The 18,683-nt window shown below is 55.4% G+C and overlaps 2 protein-coding genes across 5 annotated transcripts; one reads left to right on the top strand and one right to left on the bottom strand.

The window, feature by feature from the left end:
* Positions 1-104: 104 nt before the first annotated feature.
* SRMS (src-related kinase lacking C-terminal regulatory tyrosine and N-terminal myristylation sites) lies at positions 105-9,445 on the top strand. 3 transcript variants are annotated; one of them, XM_039719460.1, is made up of 9 exons: positions 105-122; positions 1,113-1,757; positions 4,422-4,543; positions 5,409-5,575; positions 6,443-6,581; positions 7,048-7,206; positions 8,015-8,196; positions 8,344-8,500; positions 8,854-9,445. In XM_039719460.1, exons 2-9 carry the CDS (start codon positions 1,402-1,404, stop codon positions 9,045-9,047), a joined length of 1,476 nt encoding a protein of 491 aa, XP_039575394.1. In that variant the 5' UTR covers positions 105-122; positions 1,113-1,401; the 3' UTR covers positions 9,048-9,445. The 3 variants fall into 3 exon arrangements, with proteins under 3 accessions (XP_039575394.1, XP_039575395.1, XP_039575393.1); XM_039719461.1 differs by lacking the exon at positions 105-122 and having other exon boundaries at positions 1,045-1,493; XM_039719459.1 differs by lacking the exon at positions 105-122 and having other exon boundaries at positions 1,045-1,757.
* Positions 9,446-14,589: 5,144 nt separating this feature from the next.
* On the bottom strand, positions 14,590-17,938 carry PPDPF (pancreatic progenitor cell differentiation and proliferation factor). Of its 2 annotated transcripts, none has more exons than XM_039719418.1 (5): positions 17,864-17,938; positions 16,289-16,377; positions 15,427-15,501; positions 15,184-15,280; positions 14,590-14,972 (listed from the first exon to the last, which is right to left on the bottom strand). In XM_039719418.1, the coding sequence occupies exons 2-5, from the start codon at positions 16,341-16,343 to the stop codon at positions 14,861-14,863; spliced, it is 339 nt and encodes a 112-aa protein (XP_039575352.1). In that variant the 5' UTR covers positions 16,344-16,377; positions 17,864-17,938; the 3' UTR covers positions 14,590-14,860. The 2 variants fall into 2 exon arrangements, with proteins under 2 accessions (XP_039575352.1, XP_039575353.1); XM_039719419.1 differs by lacking the exon at positions 17,864-17,938 and adding an exon at positions 17,154-17,301.
* Between the last annotated feature and the right edge of the window lie 745 nt (positions 17,939-18,683).

Raw genomic sequence — 18,683 nt, 5'->3', positions numbered from 1 at the left:
GGAGAGGGTGAGGAAATTGCTGAGTCCAAAACTCAGACAAGGAAATCCTTTTGCAATTTCTTTGGCCATCATGGGACACCCAGGATGCAGGACACAGCATGTTTAGAGCTGTTGACCCAAGGGTGAGTCCAGCTTGTTCCTCATACCCCACATGGTTGCAGTTGGCAGCCCAGACTCCTACAATTAATTTTTTAATATTTCCTTTTAAGTAGCCTCTTTCAAATCTCTGCTGCACACCCAAAATGAACTACACAGACCAACTGCAAGCAGAGGAGAATCAAAATAATGGGCTTAAGGCCAGGAGTGGGGTTGCCAGGCACAAAACTCCCACTAATTAGATGGAACAGTTAAATGACAAAGTCCAGGTGGGGGCTGGGGGATTGGAGTTGGGATTTCTCACCAGAGCAATCTTCAGGCGGCCTAAAGTGCACATGGAAGGTGTGAGGGGGTATCCCTGGTGGTTTGAGTGGTATTTGGGAGGGGGTTTGGAGCATGTCAGTGTCCAAGAGTGACCAGGGCTGGGGAAGTGTGGCTGTGCTGACACTGTGAGAGCTGGGGTTGCATTCCAGGGCTTGGCTGTGGATGCCATGCAAGCACCTGAGGCTGGTTCAGACCCTGATCAGGCAAAGATCTCCTGATTCTGAGGGGGACCCATCTCTGGTGGAAGCTGTGTGAGCACTAGATCCTGGTGGAGCTGGCATGCAAATTCCCTAGCAATCCTCTGCAACAGGGAATTAGCGTCAGGAGGCAAATCCTTGAGTGGGGTAACTCTGGGAGGTCATTGTAGAGTGAAGGAAGAAAGGATCTTGTGTTATAAGCCCCCCAATATCCAGCCAGGAAATATCCAAACACTTCATATCTCATCTAAGGTTATTTCCTTAATTCTGTTTTAACTCTCCCACATTTGTGGATGCAATTACTGTCCTATGGAAGAAAAAATATCCTCCCACACAAGTGAGATGAGGACTATTAACTGGAGTCAGCCACTTGTGACAAGAGCTGCTCGAAGAACAGAGAGCTGTGTTTACGGTGCTCTGGTAAGAAGCAAAGAGCACACTTTAAAATAATGATTAAATAAAACAACAGCCGTTCTCCTTCTTCTTCGAGAGCAGCAAGCCCGGCTCCAGCTGTGCCTGTCTCCCAGATGTGCCCGTGGGTCTGAGCGTGGGACTCCTGCCTGCAGACTCGTCCCGCCGGCAGACTCGTCCCACCAGACGAACCAGTTTCACTTTCAGAAATAGGAAGTTCTCCGGGAAGGGCCGGCGAGCGCCCAGACGCGTGCGGGTAACGCGGGCCGGCAGGATGAGCTCCCCGGCCGGCGGCAGGAGCCGCGCATCCCCCCTTCCCCCGGCCTCCCGGAGCGCGCTGGCATAGCCCAGCGCACCCAGAGCATCGCCGGGCATGGAGCAGTTCGTCAGGAAGCGCCTGACCTTCCTGACCTCCTTCTGGAACAAGCTCCGTCCCCGCTCCGTGACGGAGAGCTGCTCGCTGGGGTATCTTGGCTCTGATTCCGTTTCGCTGAACTCGGAGGCGACTTCCATTTCCTTCATCCCCAAGTCCTCTCTCTGTATCGCTTTGTACGCTTTCACAGCCCGCAGCGCCGAGGAGCTGAGCGTAAGCGCAGGGGACAAGCTGCGTGTCCTCAGAGAGGAGGGCGAGTATGTGCTGGCCCGGCGGCTGCTGGGGGAGCCGGCCACGGGCTACCTCCCTGCTGCCTACGTGGCCAACCTCAGCCAGGGCACCTCCGCTCACCGCCCGTAAGTATCCCCCCACAGCGGGACGGAGGCTGGGCTCGGGCAGCGCATCCCGCAGGGAAAGGCAGGGCTGGCCCTCCGCAGCGGCGGCGAGCGCCTGATCCGCATCCCCTGCTCTGGCCAGCAGCGGCAAGGGGACCGAGCGGGGACCTGCCCTCCCCTGGGCACCCCTGCATCCCCTGGGCACTCCTGCATCCCCTCCAGCCCTGCAGCCCCTGCAGCTCCTGCAGCTCCTGCAGCTCGTGGCAGCGGGGTGGAGGTGTTGGGCAGAGGAAGCGAGATTTGGGGGATGCGCCACAGATGCCGGTGTCCCTTCCTGGCCGCATCACCCTCGCACGGGGTGGGCTGGCTCTGGGGTGCGGGGTGATGCTGGGCAGGGCTGCAAAGGCTCCTGCTTGCTCCCGCTGCTTTTCCCCTTGTTAAAGGGGAGCCAGAAAGAAGAGAGCGAGCTGGGGAGCTTGTACCTGAGCTCTGCCAGCTCCAAAGGGCTTGGGAGCACGGGAAGAAGCATTTTGGGTTGGTACCTGCCAGGGAGCCCGGAGCTCTGCAGGGCCAGCTGTTGCTGCCATCCTGCTTGTCCAGGGCTGGGGTTTCCTCCCGGTCGGTGCCTCTCTGAGCCGGGGGCATGTCTCAGCCCTCTGGCAGCCGGGGAAAGCCCAGGCTCCCCGTTGCATAAGGCAGCCCGGTCCCGACACGTCGGGCAAGCGCCCCGAGACACGGCTGTTCCCTCCGTGCCCTGAGTCACCGAGCGCGGGGCTGCGGCGGGCGTGGCGCCCTGGGGACCCTCCGCGCTCGCCCTGGGCTGAGGGGGTGACGGAGAGGAGCGGAGAAACCCGGGGAGGGTCCCCGATGTGCAGGTGGGATGGGAGAGACCCTCCCTGCGTGTGCTTTGAGCAAGGCAAACCCAGCGCGGCTGGGCTGTGCTGGGACCACAGCGGTGCGGACCGTGGGGCGGCTCCCGGCCTTATTCCCATGGCTTGGGACAGTGGACAGGCTACAGGGGAGCGGGGAGCACACACAGACATGTGTGTACATGTGTGTGTGTACACGTGTGTGTACATGTGTATACCTGTGTGTATACATGTGTGTACATGTAGGTGTGTACGTGTATATGTGTACCTGTGTATGTGTGTACATGTGTGTGTGTAAGTGTGTACATGTGTGTGTACGTGTGTGTGTACCTCTGTGTGTGTGCCTGTGTGTGTACATGTGTCTACGTGTAGGTGTGTACCTGTATATGTGTAGCTGTGTATGTGTGTACATGTGTATACATGAGTGTGTGTACATGTGTGTGTGCATGTATGTGGTACGTCTGTGTTTGCATGTGTGTACCTGTGTGTACATGTATGTGCATGTGTGTGCACATGTGTGTACATCTGTGTGTGTGTACCTGTGTGTGTGTGTACCTATGTGTGTGTACCTGTGTGTACCTGTGTACATGTGTGTGTGTGTGTGTACCTATGTGTGTGTACCTGTGTGTACCTGTGTACATGTGTGTGTGTGTGTACCTCTGTGTGTGTGTGTGTGTGCACACCTGTGTGAGCAGCTGCTGCCCAGCCTCATCCCGCGGTCAGGCCCCGGGCACTGCCAGGGCAGAGGGCAGCGCCGTGCGCGCTTCCAGCCGGAGCGAGCCGCGAGCACGCAGACTCGGCGGAGCCGCAGGTCGGAGCTGGGTGGTAATTTGTTCACCCCATCACATATAATTTCCTGCGCGGCTTCTCAGACGCTGGCGATCCCAGCTAATGAAACTGTTGGCTTAAGTCCTGGCTGCCTCAGGCTGGATGGAGCTGCGTCTTCCCGTGCATCCCGCTGTGTCGGGACCCAGCCAGCCACCGTGCCTTTCCTGATGGGAATTCAGTGATGAACGCCAGTGATGTGGCACAGAAAAGGGTTTGGCTGGGTCCTCCCCCAGCTTGGTGCTGTGAAGTCCCCAGCCATCACTGCCACAGTTGGAGCAGCAAAGGCAAATGCCAGAGATGTTTTCATTGATGCCATTTGCTCATGGGCTCAGAGCTGGTTCTGCCCATGAGCTGTGGGTCAAGAGTGCAAAGGGATCCTGTGCCTGCATGTCCATGCTGTCATGGTAGGACACAGGAACAACCTTTCCAGAGCATCTTCCTCACAGTGCCAGGTGGTTGGTGCTTTATTTACCACAGGCTATCAGCCCAAGAGTGTAAATCTCACATCAGGGTTTGGGATGGAGCTGAGACTTGGACAGCAGTGTCCAGACACTGGTGGAGGAAATGTCCCATCCCTGGCAGTTCAATATTCAATACCAGCCTGGATGGGGCTTTGAGCAGCCTGGGCTAGTGGAAGGTGTCCCTGCCCATGGCAGGAGGGGGTGAATGAGATGAGTTTTAGGGTCTCTCCCAACCCAAACCATTCTGTCAAATGGTCTGCAGGCAGTGAGCTGCAATAAACTGCAGCAAGTGCCTGTAAAGCCCACCCAATGGAACAGCCCTGGTGCACGCAGGCAGCCACATCTACAGGTTTTGAGACATGTTCTAGCCACAGTGCCACTTGGTGGCTGCAGGAATGAGCAAACTGGGATCCCAGCTGCTGCTCCCCCTCTCAAGCTCAGAGGATACAGAATCCCCTGAAATGGATGCTGACCCATCTGTGCAGCATCCCCTTGCCCTGCTCTGACCCCTCTGCTCTGCTCCCCAGTTGGTATTTCAGCAAGATCAGCCGAAATGAAGCGGAACAGCTCCTCCTCTCGCCTCCCAACCAGCATGGCTCCTTCCTCGTCCGGGACAGCGAGAGCAGCAAGGGCGAATACTCTCTCTCAGGTGACCTTGTGGCAATTATCCAGATAAAATTAGCACAGGGAAAGGAAGCAGGCTGTTCCTTAGGAACAGCTCCTGGCTTGTTTAGCATGGGGTGAAAACAGGGATAAGTTTAAAGCACTTTTCAGCACCTTGTTGAAGGGAATGGGTGGCTTTCTAAGGGTGAGGGGAAAGTTTACAGAGCAGGGATGGATTGTTGAATCACTGTGGCAAAGGAAAGTGCGTGGCTTCTGTCTGGGATATGAAAGCCATAAACATTTCACTTCAGTTTAATGATGGTTTCGTGGCACTAACTCCCAGGATTTCATTCCAGCAGCTTTTGTCATCCGAGGGTTGTTTAAAAATATGCTGCCACTCCAGATTACCAGGGCCTGGGTTGCTCCCACATACTGAAATCTGAATTCAGGAGGTTTTGGACCAGGCAGTGCCATTATGATCTGTTTTAATCCCCATAAAAGTAATCCCAGGAAAATTCATGGCAAACTCTACATCCCACCATCAGTCCCTGAGCTGTGGGAGTCACAGCCACTCCTGGTTTATCCTCTTTGGGCAGCTCTGATGTTGTCTGAGCAGTCCATGCTGGAATTATGCCTGGGAATAAAGCTTATTAATTATCCCTGAAAATAAAGCATCACCTCTGTGGTCCAAAGGAGCCTGGCTCACAATGGCCAGGAGTCCTCTGGGCCAGAAGGTGGGAGCAGAAGGGAGGTGGGGAGTGGGATGAAGCAGTCCAGAGGAGAGTTGTGCTGCTTTAACTTTATTAGAAGACTCAGAATCTTTAAAGGAGAGACGGTGGAGCCAGCATGGAGGTGGGGAGGGACTGATCTTTGCATGAGTCGAGTTTTCCCCAACCTGGGCTTCCCCACAGTGCGTAACCACACCAAGGTCAGCCACTTCCGAATCTGCAAGAGCCCCAGGGGCAGCCTCTACATCCAGAAGGGACACCCCTTTCCCAACATGGAGGAGCTCCTCGCCTTCTACACGGAGCACTGGAAGGTCATCCAGAGCCCCCTGCTGCAGCCCTGCAGCCCTGCGGTGCGTACGGGCACAGCTCAGCGTGGGAAAAGGGAGAGGGAAAAGAGGGAAACTACAAATAATTAGTCTGCGCGTTTGGGTTTCGAGCTTTATTAAACTAAATTTAAAGCCCACCATTAGTATAGCTGCCAGCATCGCCTTTGATCACCACGTTAAGGCTGGGCGTGGTATTTATATGTATTTTTCACCAAGCCAAAATGCACAGAATTTTCTGAAATGTGTTGTCCATCTCAAAGACTGGAAACTAAGCTGTTACAATCCCATTCAGTATGGATTCTGGAAATGCGCTTCCAATTTTTTCCTGAGAATGTAAGACAAAACACATGGCTTTTATAAAGTTTTCATACCAATTAGTGCAGTGCTCATAAGTCTAATTACAGTATTAATCCCAAATTGCCAGCTCATTTCCTGATTAGGGTTCCATCCACTGATTATGACTTGGAAATAGCAATTAACCATGTGAATAATCCAAGAGTGAAATTGAAAGGTGTAGGATAAAAGAAATGCTAAATGAACCGAAGTCTAAATCAGCTATAATATTCAGTAATATTAATTCATGCATTTTTATTTATTGGTGGAGATGGAGAAAAGCCACTTTTGAGGTCTGATGAGGAGTGAATTATGACTTGAATTCCTGGTATTTGTTTCCAAAGTCACCCCCTTGCACACCTGGGGTCCCAGCAGGGCTCAGGCAGAGGATGCCCCAGGTGTTCAGTGCCTGCAGGGAAGGGCAGTGCTCAGGCTCAGCCCCTGGCTGGTGGAGCACCATGTCCTGCTCCTCTGTGGGCACCACGGGCTGCTGCAGGCTCCAGCAGCAGGTCCTGGCTGGCTGGCTGGTCCGAGAGTGCCATCCCATGTCCATTGCAGACTCCCCCCGAGAGGGACGGCTGGGAGCGCCCGCGCTGGGAGTTCACCCTGCGGAGGAAACTGGGAGAGGGCTACTTTGGAGAGGTGTGGGAAGGGCTGTGGAGGAACACGGTGCCGGTGGCCATCAAGATCATTAAAGGTACGTGGATAATCAGATGTTAACAGCAGCCAACTCGTTCACTGCCATTATCATTGACCCTCCTTTATTTCCTCGTCCTCTTGGCCACTGTGGCTGTTTTATCATGCAAATGGCAGTAGGACCTGGTGAGGAGCCACTGGAATATTTCTGTGCACAAACCTAAGTTTGGGCTGCATCCGTATAAAATGGCTCCAGCCAGTGGGTGTGTGACAAGTGACATCACATCAAATAAAACAGGTTTCTGATACATCAAGTCCTGATGGGACTGTAATCCTGAAAATGAGACCCAAACCCCCATGGAAAACACCTCTTTGGCTCTGAAACACAGGTTGTGCAGACCTGAGCTTTGAGAACAGGGGTGGCTGTGAGGAGGTAAAAAAGGCCCTCATCCCATTTGGAATCACTGAGGTCCCAATGTCTACATGAGAAGGTGGCTCACAAGGGCTGTGTTGGCTTTCTCCCACAGCTGACATGAAAGCAGAAGACTTCACCAAGGAGATTCAGAACCTGAAGCGCCTGAGGCACGAGAAGCTGATCCAGCTGCACGCCGTGTGCTCCCTGGAGGAGCCCGTGTACATCATCACCGAGCTCATGCGCAAAGGCAACCTCCACAGCTACCTCAACAGTGAGTGCTGTGCTGGGGGATCCTGGGGCACTGCTTCCTGTGCCTCAGACTGGCTCTATGAATCTGCATGGGGACCCTAAGGGACTGCCAGCCTGGTTTCTGCCCTGTTTGATCAGTGGTAACACAGAGCAACCCATGGGCAGTTGGTGGAGATGGTCTTGGGATCACAAAGTCTGCCATGATCCTTTGGGTGTCCATGTGGGCTGGGTCTGTACCAACACCTGGGAGCACAAGCTCGTTGGCAGGGACCTTCATCCCTCCCCCACCAACCCATGGTCTGCCAGCTCCCACCAGAGCACAGAATCTCACTGCTGTGTTTGGGCAACTCCACCTTCTTTAGGAATGAAACAGCTAAACTTCCCCGTGGGTTTATTAATGTGCAGAGCTCATAACATGCTGTGGACCACTCATCACCCAGTTTAATTTCTTTGGCCCTTCTTTTCCTGACCCAGCACAATCAAACAAACTGCTCCCACCAAGATCTGTTTTTCTACAGAACGCTCTCCCTCCCACCCACACTGACCTTGTTTCTGACTGGGACTCCAGCAGCAGAGCTGGAGCTCACAGGTACAACACGCTGAGAGGCCTGCAGGGAGACTTGCATGGCAGAAGATCACCTTTGGCTTTGGACAAGCCATAGATATCTGTGACCTTGGTGCTCCTCAGAACACCAGGCTGAGAATGTAAATTTGCGGTTTTGCATATTCCCCATGTCCCACACTGCCAGCACGGGGTCTCCTTCCAAACCAAAACACCAAAAAAGTTGTTGGTAGATTGCCCCCAATGCTTGGATTGTCTGCATTAACAGGTCCCGAAGGGAAGTCCCTGGGCACCTCCCACCTGCTCAACATCGCCTGCCAAGTGGCAGATGGGATGAGGTACCTGGAGGAGAAGCACATTGTCCACCGGGATCTGGCAGCCAGGAACATCCTGGTTGGAGAGGAACTCACCTGCAAAATCGCTGATTTCGGGCTTGCCCGGCTCCTCAAGGTCTGTTCAGGGGAAGCTGTGGTCCCTCCTTCCCACCACCTGAGCTCACAGAGCTGTCCCATGATGGAGACAATCCCTGCCATTCCCAAAACCCGTGTCTGTGTTGTTCACCCCACCCCTCATGTCCTGTCTGCGATTGCTTTTCAGGATGACATCTATTCCACCAGCAGCAGCACTAAAATCCCAGTGAAGTGGACAGCCCCAGAGGCAGCCAACTACCGCACCTACTCCCTCAAATCCGACGTCTGGTCCTATGGGATTCTGCTCTACGAGGTCTTCACCTATGGACAGATCCCATATGAAGGTAGGGCTGCTGCCCTCTCCATCCACCTGCTGGGCAGCTTGCCCATGGCCCCCAAAAGCCAGAGGGTTGTGAAATGTTATATTGTCCCTTCCCTAAGGGATATGGAAGCAGCCCCTGGAACATGAGCAGGTTATTGTCCATTTAGGGATGGCTTAGAGGGATATTCAGGTGTTGCAGAGTGGGTGCGGGAGCTGGGGGAAGGAAGTTGGTCTGGATCTCCCAGATCCTCTTTTCTACCACCCCTCTGATGGAGAGACACCGTTTCACAGCATCACCAGTGACATCTTGGCCACCACAGGTGTACCTTCAGGGCATCTTTGGGGACATCAGATTCATCTTCTCCTTCCTTGCAGGAATGACAAACCAAGAAACCGTACGGCAAATCACCAGGGGCTACCGCCTCCCCCGGCCCAGCCCCTGCCCTCCCGAGATCTACAGCATCATGCTGGAGTGCTGGAGTGGCAACACGGAGGAGCGTCCCACCTTCCTGGCCCTGAGGGAGAAGCTGGGCTTCATCTACAGGCGGCTGCTCAGCTCCCTCTCCTGAGGGACCCCTTCCCACCATCCTTCCTGCACAAGCCCCTCCAGGCCAGCTCTTGCCTAGAAGTTCCTTCCTTCTGGTTTGCCCTCTGACAGGGCTACAAGGAAAGCACATCCCCCCAGAAAACAGCCTGTGGTCCCTCTCAGCCAGGTTGCAGGGAGGTGGCCAAGGGAGAAAGCAACAAGTTGTGCAGAACTCGTTGCCAGCGCTTGGCTGTGTAACAGTTTGGAGAAGCCCCATGGAGGCATCACTCAAAGTTTACATCTTCCTTCACTCAGCAGGGTGGGAGGCCCCTGCTGCTCCCCACACAAACGTGAAGGTTTGCAGTTCGTGTTCAGTTGTGGCTCTGCTTGATTTATCTTGTAGTGTGTGTTCGGTGTATTTATCAATAAATGTGTGTGCATCCACCCACCCACAGGAGTCCTTGCAGGGCGTTGCTGGATGCTCCTCCCTCAGCACACTGCTCCACTCTCTCACAGGAATCATGGAATGGCCCTAAAGCTCATCTTATTCCAACCCCCCCTGACATGGACCCCCCTTCCACTAGAGCAGGTTGCTCCAAGGCCTGTCCATCCTGGGTGTGAGCACTTCCAGGGATGGTTTCAAGGAGCCCACCATGGACAGGTTCAAGGAAGCACTGATTTGCAACCAGCCCCACTCTTGCAACCACAGATAAAACCATTCTCGTGTCTCTTTGGACTCTCTTCACCCAAGTAGCCCTGTGTGCCTCTGCCACCCCTCTCCCAGGCAGCAGCCCCACATGCCCTGAGGACTCTGCACAGTCAGCTCCTGACTGGGCTGCTCCGCTCTGGATCCTTGTCTCATTCACCATCGTGTGGTTATTCCAACAAAAAATTAATGTCTGGGTTCTAATATTGAATGCCTCCTTATCCCAGGTGCAGGAAGCAAAGGTGAAACCCTGCATCAGTCTACTCTGCTCTTTATTCCACCCCTATGGAAAGCCAAGAGATGCTCCCAGCACCTTCAGCTCCTCTCTATGCAGGAAGCAAAGGTGAAACCCTGCATCAGTCTACTCTGCTCTTTATTCCACCCCGGGGAAAGCCAAGAGATGCTCCCAGCACCCTCAGTTCCTCCCTTATCCCAGAATATGGCATTACAGGGGGACCTTGAGCCTCTGGTCCCTCCCTAGCCATGGCAGAGTTTGCTGCACCAAGTCCCTGTTGCCCCCTGCCCATGCACACTCCCAGAGGCAGGACCGTCCTTGGCAGCAGTGGAAAAACACATGGAAAAGCAGGAATTGGAGCAAAGTCAAGGCTCCAGCATGGTGCAGGCAGGGGCAGCCTGAGTGGGGCTGTTAGAGCCCTAACACAGTTGTGGCACTGGTGGCAGGAGCAGACAGGCTGTGGGTGAAAGGCAGCTGGCAGAGGTTTAGAATTCCTCCTGACAAGCCCATCTTGCCCCTTTGCAGGTGACCAGTGGGACTGAGCCAAGAGCAACGCTGGAATTTATAAAGTTAATAAAGTTTATGTAACATTCCCCACGCCTGGGCAGTGTCCATGCTGTGCAGAACAGCAGAAACAAGTCTGGCTCTTGGCTGAGCAAGTCTCCAAGCACGAGGGGCCTGGAAAGGGGAGGCAGGAATGTGGTTTAGGGTGGGATGAAGCCTGCTCTGCTCCTGTAGAGCTGCAGCCCTGTCCTGGGAAGGCAGCAGCTCCTGGTTAGTGTTCCCAGATGGAAAAAGCAACAGGTTGGGTTTGGACATGGTTGCAAGAGGAAATCCTCTCCTTGCACAAACATTCTGCAGCTTGATCAAACACCTGAGCAGCGAGCACAGCTATGCCCAGCCCAGGTCCTCTCCTGCAGGAAAGTAAAGACTGAAGGCACACCCAGCAGGTGAAGGGTTGTGGCACACTAAGGAAGGGCAGGGACACGGTGGGGGGAGGCTGCAGCACCTCAGAATCACAGAATGGTTTGGGTTGGAAGGGACCTTCAAGATCACCTTGTTTCAACCCCCTGCCACGGGCAGGGACACTTTCCATTAGACCAGGCTGCTCAAATAGCAATAAAGACTAAATTTGCAGGTCTGGCTGCCACCAGATGGAGCTCAAAAGTAAGCAGGAGGAGAAGGGTGTGCGTGGGGTGACGGGGCTGGTGTGGGGCACAGCCATCCATGGTGGGGTACCCAGAGATGCCAGGGGGGCTGGCAGGGCACCAGCCCATCACACACATGGCCCAAAACCAGCTCACTCAGCAGTCACAGGGAGCTCTTGGGGATGTGGAGGGTTTGAAGGAAAACCACAGCAGTTTTCCTTCCTCCTCCTCTTCCTCTGCTGCATGAAAAGCCAATGCACAGCCTGGGTTTGCCCTCCAGCACGGTCTGCTGGGTTTTGGCATTTCTCAGAGTCATTACTTGTTTTGTAAAAGTAGATAAAGTTGGAGGGGTGGGGGGGGGAAGTGGGTGGGGAACCCAAATTTTCCTATCTGCTCCTTTCCAGGATCTCAGCCTGAGCTGGGCACTGCAGCCCTCCCCCAAAAACTGGACCAGGCTTTTTCTTAATCCACTCCACAAAGGCAGGAATGCTGGGGTCCCAGTCCCTCCAGCACTGCTCTGGAGTGGGCACTGCAAATCCTGCTGTTACAGGTATCTCCTGCTCCATTTGCAGCCTGGCATGTGCCCGTTTCAGGATTCAAGGATGGGAGCCTTGACCCAGTGGCATTTGGAAGCAGCCTCAGGCTAATGTGATGTATTTCAGCTGCACAGCTCATTTCTATTTTTAAGGTTCCACATCAGCGTTTGAAGGGTGAGGGGGAAGCAAAGCTGCTGGAGGGAAATAAACCAAACCAAAACAAGCCCCAGCAGCAAGAGGCAGGGAATGGAAAGAAATACTTCTTGCTGGAGGCGGCGGGGTGGCACGAGGGCTGCTGCAAAGGACGAGTGAGCAGAAAACACCAGCGAGCTTTTAGCAAATATGTGCATTAATCAACAGTTAAAACACCATCAAGGGAGCAGAGGGGGGACACCAGTCCCTGTGGAGTTGATGCCATGGGGGTGCGTGCTTGCCCCTCCCTGCAGGAAGAAGGGGATTGATTAGGGAGGTGTGCAGTGTATGGGGAACCCCTTTCATTATCTTGCTCCTACTGCACAGTGTTCCCCTTGCTATCCCACCACAGCAGCAACATGAGGACACAGGAAAGCAGCTGGAATCATAGAATCACTTAGGTTGGAAAAGCCCTCTAAGATCATTGAGTTCAACCATTCCCCAGCACTGCCAAGCCCATCACTAATCCATGTCCCCAGGTGCCACATCCACAGAGCTTTTAAACCCCTCCAGGGATGGGGAATCCCATGCTTGGGAGCTTTCTCAGTGTGGAGATTTGTCCTGATAGCCAACCTAAACCTCTCCTGCCACAATCTGAGGCTGTTCCATAGAATTGTGAAATGAGAGTTTTCTCTCATCACTTGTTACTGAAGATAGACACCCACTGCAGTGGAGACAGAAACAGAACAAAAATAAATGTGCTTGGCTGTCAGATGCTTTTCCAAAATGTCTGCAGGCTGTGAAAGGGCAAGAAAAGCCCTAAAATCCTTTCAATCCCAAGCAAAAAAAGGCAATGCCAAGGGCTTTGCTCTCAGAAATGCCATGAAGCTGCCCAGGAGCACATCTGGGGGGATCTGGACTCTGTCTGTATCTCCACTCCCAGCAGAGAAGGAGTCTGAGTCTGTGACACTTCACAGACATTCAGAAAAACAGCCTTTAACTCATCAGGGGTTTTCCAGGCAGTTTTGCTTCACTGGACAGGGAACCATGGGCAGAAGGGCAGCCTCTGACAGGTGTTGCAGTCCCTGCTGTAAATCCAACCCACCTTGGAGCAGTGTGGGAATGAACTTTACCTTCATGCAGCATCCAAAACCTGGATAGGGGAGCATCCATGTGCTCATGGCCTCACAGAGCAGCTCACTTAGAGCTGGATCAGGCTGGGGAACATGCCCAGATGAAAGCCAGGGATGTGGGATTGGAGCCTTTGCTCTGTCACTGCCTCCCCTGGGTGCCTGAGGACAGTTGCTGGGTTTGTCCCTCCATGATCACAAGACCAACAAGCAAATACAGAGATATTGACTTTACCTTTGTGTGTCCACACTGATTTCCAGACTTGGAAAAAAAAATATTTGTCTGTCCAAAATATGTGGCTTTTGCTGTCAGTCAGCAGCAGGGTAGATCCCTGAGGCACCCTGGGGTTGAGCAGCACCCAAAGGGGGTGGGAAGACCCTGGGGCAGTGCCACAACCACATGTCCCAGCCAGCCAGCCCTCCTTGCCTTGTCTTACTCAGAAAGGGTTTATTTTATCTTGATTTTCCTGTGTTTCATGAAGTTTGAAGGCTGCCATGTGCAGCCCCACAACACCAGTTTGCTGCCTGACTGGAAGTCACATCAGAGCAGTTGCTGCCATGGACATGGGGGTCACCTTCAGGGTGCTGGCAGTGCCCAGACTGCTGGAACACCCCTGGAGCCATCCCCTCGGATGCACACACTGGCACAGGGGGAGCAGAGGTGCCAGTGCTGCCCTGGCCCCTCGGAGGGACAGGGGACACAGACTGTCTGCCCCCACGACAAGGACCAGTGCCTGGGGAAGCAGAGCTCAGTGAAAAGCTTACTCAACACTATCCACTGTAAAAACAACAGAACTGGAAGTGGCCCTGGATACCCCTGCAAGCAGCCACAAAGCAGAGCAGCCACTTGCCCCCAGCTGCTCCCTGCCCTTTGCTCTGCCAGCATGGGACACCAGGAGGCAAAGTCACAGCTCAGGGGTCCCATGGCCCCAGCTGCCACCAGGGCTGCAGCACCTGGTGCCCACAGGCACAGCCCCACACCTCATGTTGTGGCTGGGAGTAGAGCAGGAAGATTTGGCACCTTTAAATTAACATCTCCAAGTTGGTTTTTTTTGGTTTTTTTTTGCCTCCAGCAGGAACAAAGGCACTCCCTTCATGCAGGCTCTTGTTTTCACAGCTAATGGGCTGGTCATGGAAGGATCAAACAGCCAAACTGAATCATTGTAGGCAAAAATCAGGTAAAACAGCACTTGGGGCAGTTGGGATCCAGGGCTGAAAACCCACTGCAGCCTGTGAGCTGCCATCCACACCATCACCTCCAGCCTGATGGCCAGGTCCATAAATGCATGTCTTGAGCAAATTTAATCTCTCTTCTCATTATGGAGGGGTCACTGTGCACCCAAATCCTTCCCCCAGCCCCAGCCACACCTGCTCAGGCCCTGGCACTCGCTCCTAGCCCTCGAGCTACCAAAGCAGTGCAGAGCAGCCGTATGTTCAGGGAACAAAACAAGTTCAGTGCCAGCAGGGACAGGCTGTGTAGCCAAGTAAGGAGAGAAGAGGGCGAGGGAAGGCGTTTGCAAAACCACCAGAGCCCAGCCAGATCCTGCTCATGTGCAAACCACACATGGCCCGGTGAGTCAGGCTGGCACGTGGTACCTGGCACCACCACATCCTGCTGTGCTGTGTCCTGGTCCAGCCCCACCAACACCCCAGCACCGCCCTGCTGTCCCCCTCCACAGACAGAAACAACCCACAACGTTTTAAAAGGCTGCTCAAGTTTATTCATTGCCATGGTGCGAGTTGAAGGTAATAAAAACGTGTTACCACATCAGCTTCGAGAGGGCTTAGTTACACCGGGAGAGAGTAAAAAAGGCTGGAGTGGAATCTTCGGGGTTGCTGCGCTGTTCCATCAGAAAGCGGCGCATTTTTGCTTGGAGCAGCCGGCTATTCTACAGGGGAGGGGCTGTGCCCGCCGGGGTGGGAGGGAGCATTCCCGAGGCGGGATGCTCGCCCGGGATGCTCGCCCGCATCACACCGCGGGGCCCGCGCTGGACTCGCTGGCGTGGCGCCTCCGCCCTGCGCCCGGGGCTGCCACCAGCCCGCAGGCCATGGCTCCTGTGGCCGCCCGCAGAGCTCCCAGGCTGTAACACACAGCAGAGAGACAGTCAGCCATGGTGCCAGCCCCCAGACGTGGCACTGCTGCTCTGCGTTTATTCCTGCAGCGAAGGCACGGGAGCCCTGGGCAGGACGTGGTCCTTTGGGTCAGGATGAGCCCGGGGGATGCAGCAGGGACAGCCCCACGCGGCCTGGGGGCTGCACTGGTGCTCCCCAGTGTCACCTCAAAGCACTCACCTCTGCTGGGACTCTGACACCGTCGTCATGGCCGGGTGAGCTGTCTTCCCAAAGAAGAAGCTGGCCCACCACTGGCCGGGGTCAGACTTGGGCAGGTCTGAGGAATGGTGCGTGACAGGGAGAGTCCAGGTCAGTGCCACCTGGGCACCCCAGCCTCACCCCACAGGAGAGGCTGGACCGCCTCCAGGAAGAGCTCCCAAGGAGGGACTGGGAGCAGAGTGAGCCAGGACAGGTGACACTTACCCGGGCCATGGGGGATGACCTCCCCAGAGTACTCTGAGCTGCAGGAGCTGGTGCTGGATGTGGAGCTCAGGCGCCCTGTGGAAAAATCATGGCCATCAGAACCATTGCTGACCCATGGCTGTGCCATGAGAAGGACAGCACAGCCTTGGTGAGGCTGTGCCTGGTGATATGGCTCAGCCTCATCACCGACTCACTCCACTACTTGCCCAGTTTAGTGCCAGGCCAGTAAAAACCACTAGGAAGAGAACACTGGGGAGATTCCAATCACAGGGAGCAGAAACACACCTGGACACCTCTGCAGGAAAAAACCTGCAACCCCAAGGACAAAATTTAGTGGCTTTGAGAAGCCTCTGCAGACGACTTGAGGCCAAGAGGATGCAAATAAATTCCTGTGTATAATCCATGTGCTTTTAGTAAACAGCTACAAGCCTGCTGCTTGTTTCATCTCAGGGGAATCCTTTAATTCCCTCTGGTTTAAGCAATCCATTAAACCAGAAACTCTCTCCTGGGTGAGGTACCAGGAGCAACCATTGCCCAGACTGGTTTTGGAGCTCACTTCTGAAGCAACAGTGCAGAAACCATCCACCCCATCCCCTACAACCTTAGCCACAAGTGGAGAGATTTGAGCCCCCTCACCAGCTGGTACAGACGGGCTGGGGAGCCGCAAGGAGGGTCTGGGCAGCAGCAGGGACACTGCTGGCTGTGCCCTTTTCTCACCAAACACTCACATGGGGCTGCAGCTGAAAGCACAGACCTGAGCTCAGCTCCATCTTTGCTGGAGCCACAGCCCCCCACAGCTGGCAGAGACCCCCATGTGCTCCCCCACCACCTCAAGCCCCCCCAGCCCCCAGGCTGCCCTTACTTCTGCGATAGTTGTGCGTGGCCATGAGCGAGCCGCTGGATGGGATGGATGCCATGGTTCCTGATCTTGGTTCTTGTGCAGATCTAAACCTGGGAGCACAGAGGCAGCTGTCAGCACCCACCCTGACCCACCCCTGCACCCCCAAAAGCTGCAGGGGTGTAAATGGAACCAGTGTGGGTACTGGGCGTGCAGCCCTGCACTGGGAACGGCGGCTGGTGCTCACAGCACACGGATTAAATCCACAGAGCTCCAAGAGCTACGTGCAAATTCAAAATAATTCCGTCATACACAACTGCCTGCACAGAGCACAGCCTGGCACAGCTCCTTCCCGACCCCCCAGCCCCACCCCGAGTGTTTTTCTTGCAGGAACCCAGCTCCCCACCTTGGATCAACATCTGGAGTTACAAAATCCCGGGCGGATGTTGCATAAGAAGCAAAGAAATGTTGAGCTGGGACACACACCGAGGGTGTTCCTGCAAGAAGTTCCAGCCCCAGCCTGTCCTCAGCAGCCTCCCCACCAGCCACAGCCGGGACAAACCTGCCCTCCCTTCACCTTTGATGTGGTCCAGCTCCAGTTCTGAGCTGGAGAAGTTCCTTCCCTCTTCCGGGTACAAAACACCTTCCTGCCAGCAGCTAACTTCCCCCAGTCCGACCCAAGAAAGCTCTAAGAACTCTCCAAAAAAAGCTCTAAAAACCCCTCAGGGGGGTCAAACGCGCCAGCTGCCAACAGCTGGCGGACACCGCGAACCAACCCTTCCTTAGCGGGTAAACTGAGGCACGGGGCAGTCCCTCCCGAGAGCCACCCAGCGCAGCCCCCCGGCCAAGCAAAGGCTCGGGGCCGCCCCTCTCCCCCCCGGCAGCGCACCTGGGCCGTGTGCGGGCTCCGGCGGGGCCGGGCGGGGCCGGGCAGGGCAGGGGGGTCCGGCGCGGGGCCGCGGATCGCTCGCACCGCACGGCCTGAGCCGCGGCGCTGCCGAGCCGCCCCCGCAGCGCCGCTTTATCCGCCCCGGCCCCGCCAATGGCAGCGGGGGCCGGCCCCGACACGCCCCTGCCTCGGTCGCGATTGTCGCGGCGGGGAGAGGGGACACCCGCCGGGGGATGGCGGGGTGGCACAACAGCGCCCCGAGCGCGGGGAGAGGGGGGTCCTCCCAAAAATCCTCGTCCCGGAGGTGGTTCGGCTCCAGTTCCGAACCGGAGGAGTTTCTTTCTCCTTTCAAGCACCTCCCCACCAGCCACAGCCGGGACAAACCTGCCCTCCCTTCACCTTTGATGTGGTCCAGCTCCAGTTCTGAACTGGAGAAGTTCCTTCCCTCTTCCGGGTACAAAACACCTTCCTGCCAGCAGCTAACTTCCCCCAGTCCGACCCAAGAAAGCTCTAAGAACTCTCCAAAAAAAGCTCTAAAAACCCCTCAGGGGGGTCAAACGCGCCAGCTGCCAACAGCTGGCGGACACCGCGAACCAACCCTTCCTTAGCGGGTAAACTGAGGCACGGGGCAGTCCCTCCCGAGAGCCACCCAGCGCAGCCCCCCGGCCAAGCAAAGGCTCGGGGCCGCCCTCTCCCCCCCGGCAGCGCACCTGGGCCGTGTGCGGGCTCCGGCGGGGCCGGGCGGGGCCGGGCAGGGCAGGGGGGTCCGGCGCGGGGCCGCGGATCGCTCGCACCGCACGGCCTGAGCCGCGGCGCTGCCGAGCCGCCCCCGCAGCGCCGCTTTATCCGCCCCGGCCCCGCCAATGGCAGCGGGGGCCGGCCCCGACACGCCCCTGCCTCGGTCGCGATTGTCGCGGCGGGGAGAGGGGACACCCGCCGGGGGATGGCACAACAGCGCCCCGAGCGCGGGGAGAGGGGGGTCCTCCCAAAAATCCTCGTCCCGGAGGTGGTTCGGCTCCAGTTCCGAACCGGAGGAGTTTCTTTCTCCTTTCAAGCAATGGTGCGTTTAAAATGAGGGTAAACATGAAAAATAAATAGATGCGGATTCGAGGGATTCTGAGCTGGCTGGGCTTTATCAGTTTTGGAAAAGAACCCTTTATTTCAGAGGAAAAGCTTGCAGCAAGGCCAAAGTGCAGCCCACAGCACAGAGCAGCTCCTCTGTGTTTGGGTACCAGGGTACAGGTGCTGCTCCATAAGTCACTGGTTTTGTGGGATGTCAGGCTGGGAGAGCCAAGGCAATGGATGTGCGTATGAGGGAGCAGATCTGTTGAAGAGGAACAGAAACTTCACAGAAAAATTCTTTCTGTTTGGAATGGAAATGGGGTTGAGAAGGTTGAGAACAAAACACTCTAAGAGAAGCCAGAGACTTAAGGTGACTTAAGGTATCTCCACAAAGGCAGTTTGGTACTTGTTATACCTAAAATGTTGTTCATTTTCTCTCCCCTAAAATTCAGTAATGCTCCAGAGCAC

This window comes from Passer montanus, unplaced genomic scaffold (genome assembly GCF_014805655.1).
Source record: "Passer montanus isolate IOZ18808 unplaced genomic scaffold, ASM1480565v1 scaffold41, whole genome shotgun sequence".
In the NCBI taxonomy this organism is placed as follows: Eukaryota; Metazoa; Chordata; class Aves; order Passeriformes; family Passeridae; genus Passer; species Passer montanus.
The sequence above is the reverse complement of the archived record's forward strand: the minus strand, read 5'-3'. Positions and strand labels throughout refer to the sequence as shown.

Bases quoted from the DNA above. Each gene is read 5' to 3' on its own strand.
- SRMS (XM_039719460.1), top strand. From the start codon at position 1,402: ATGGAGCAGTTCGTCAGGAAGCGCCTGACCTTCCTGACCTCCTTCTGG. The intron at 6,582-7,047 runs GTACGTGGATAA...TTTCTCCCACAG, and splicing joins GGCCATCAAGATCATTAAAG to CTGACATGAAAGCAGAAGAC. The intron at 8,501-8,853 runs GTAGGGCTGCTG...CCTTCCTTGCAG, and splicing joins TGGACAGATCCCATATGAAG to GAATGACAAACCAAGAAACC.
- PPDPF (XM_039719418.1), bottom strand. From the start codon at position 16,343: ATGGCATCCATCCCATCCAGCGGCTCGCTCATGGCCACGCACAACTAT. The intron at 15,502-16,288 runs GTAAGGGCAGCC...ATTTTTCCACAG, and splicing joins CACGCACAACTATCGCAGAA to GGCGCCTGAGCTCCACATCC. The intron at 15,281-15,426 runs GTAAGTGTCACC...ACCATTCCTCAG, and splicing joins GGTCATCCCCCATGGCCCGG to ACCTGCCCAAGTCTGACCCC.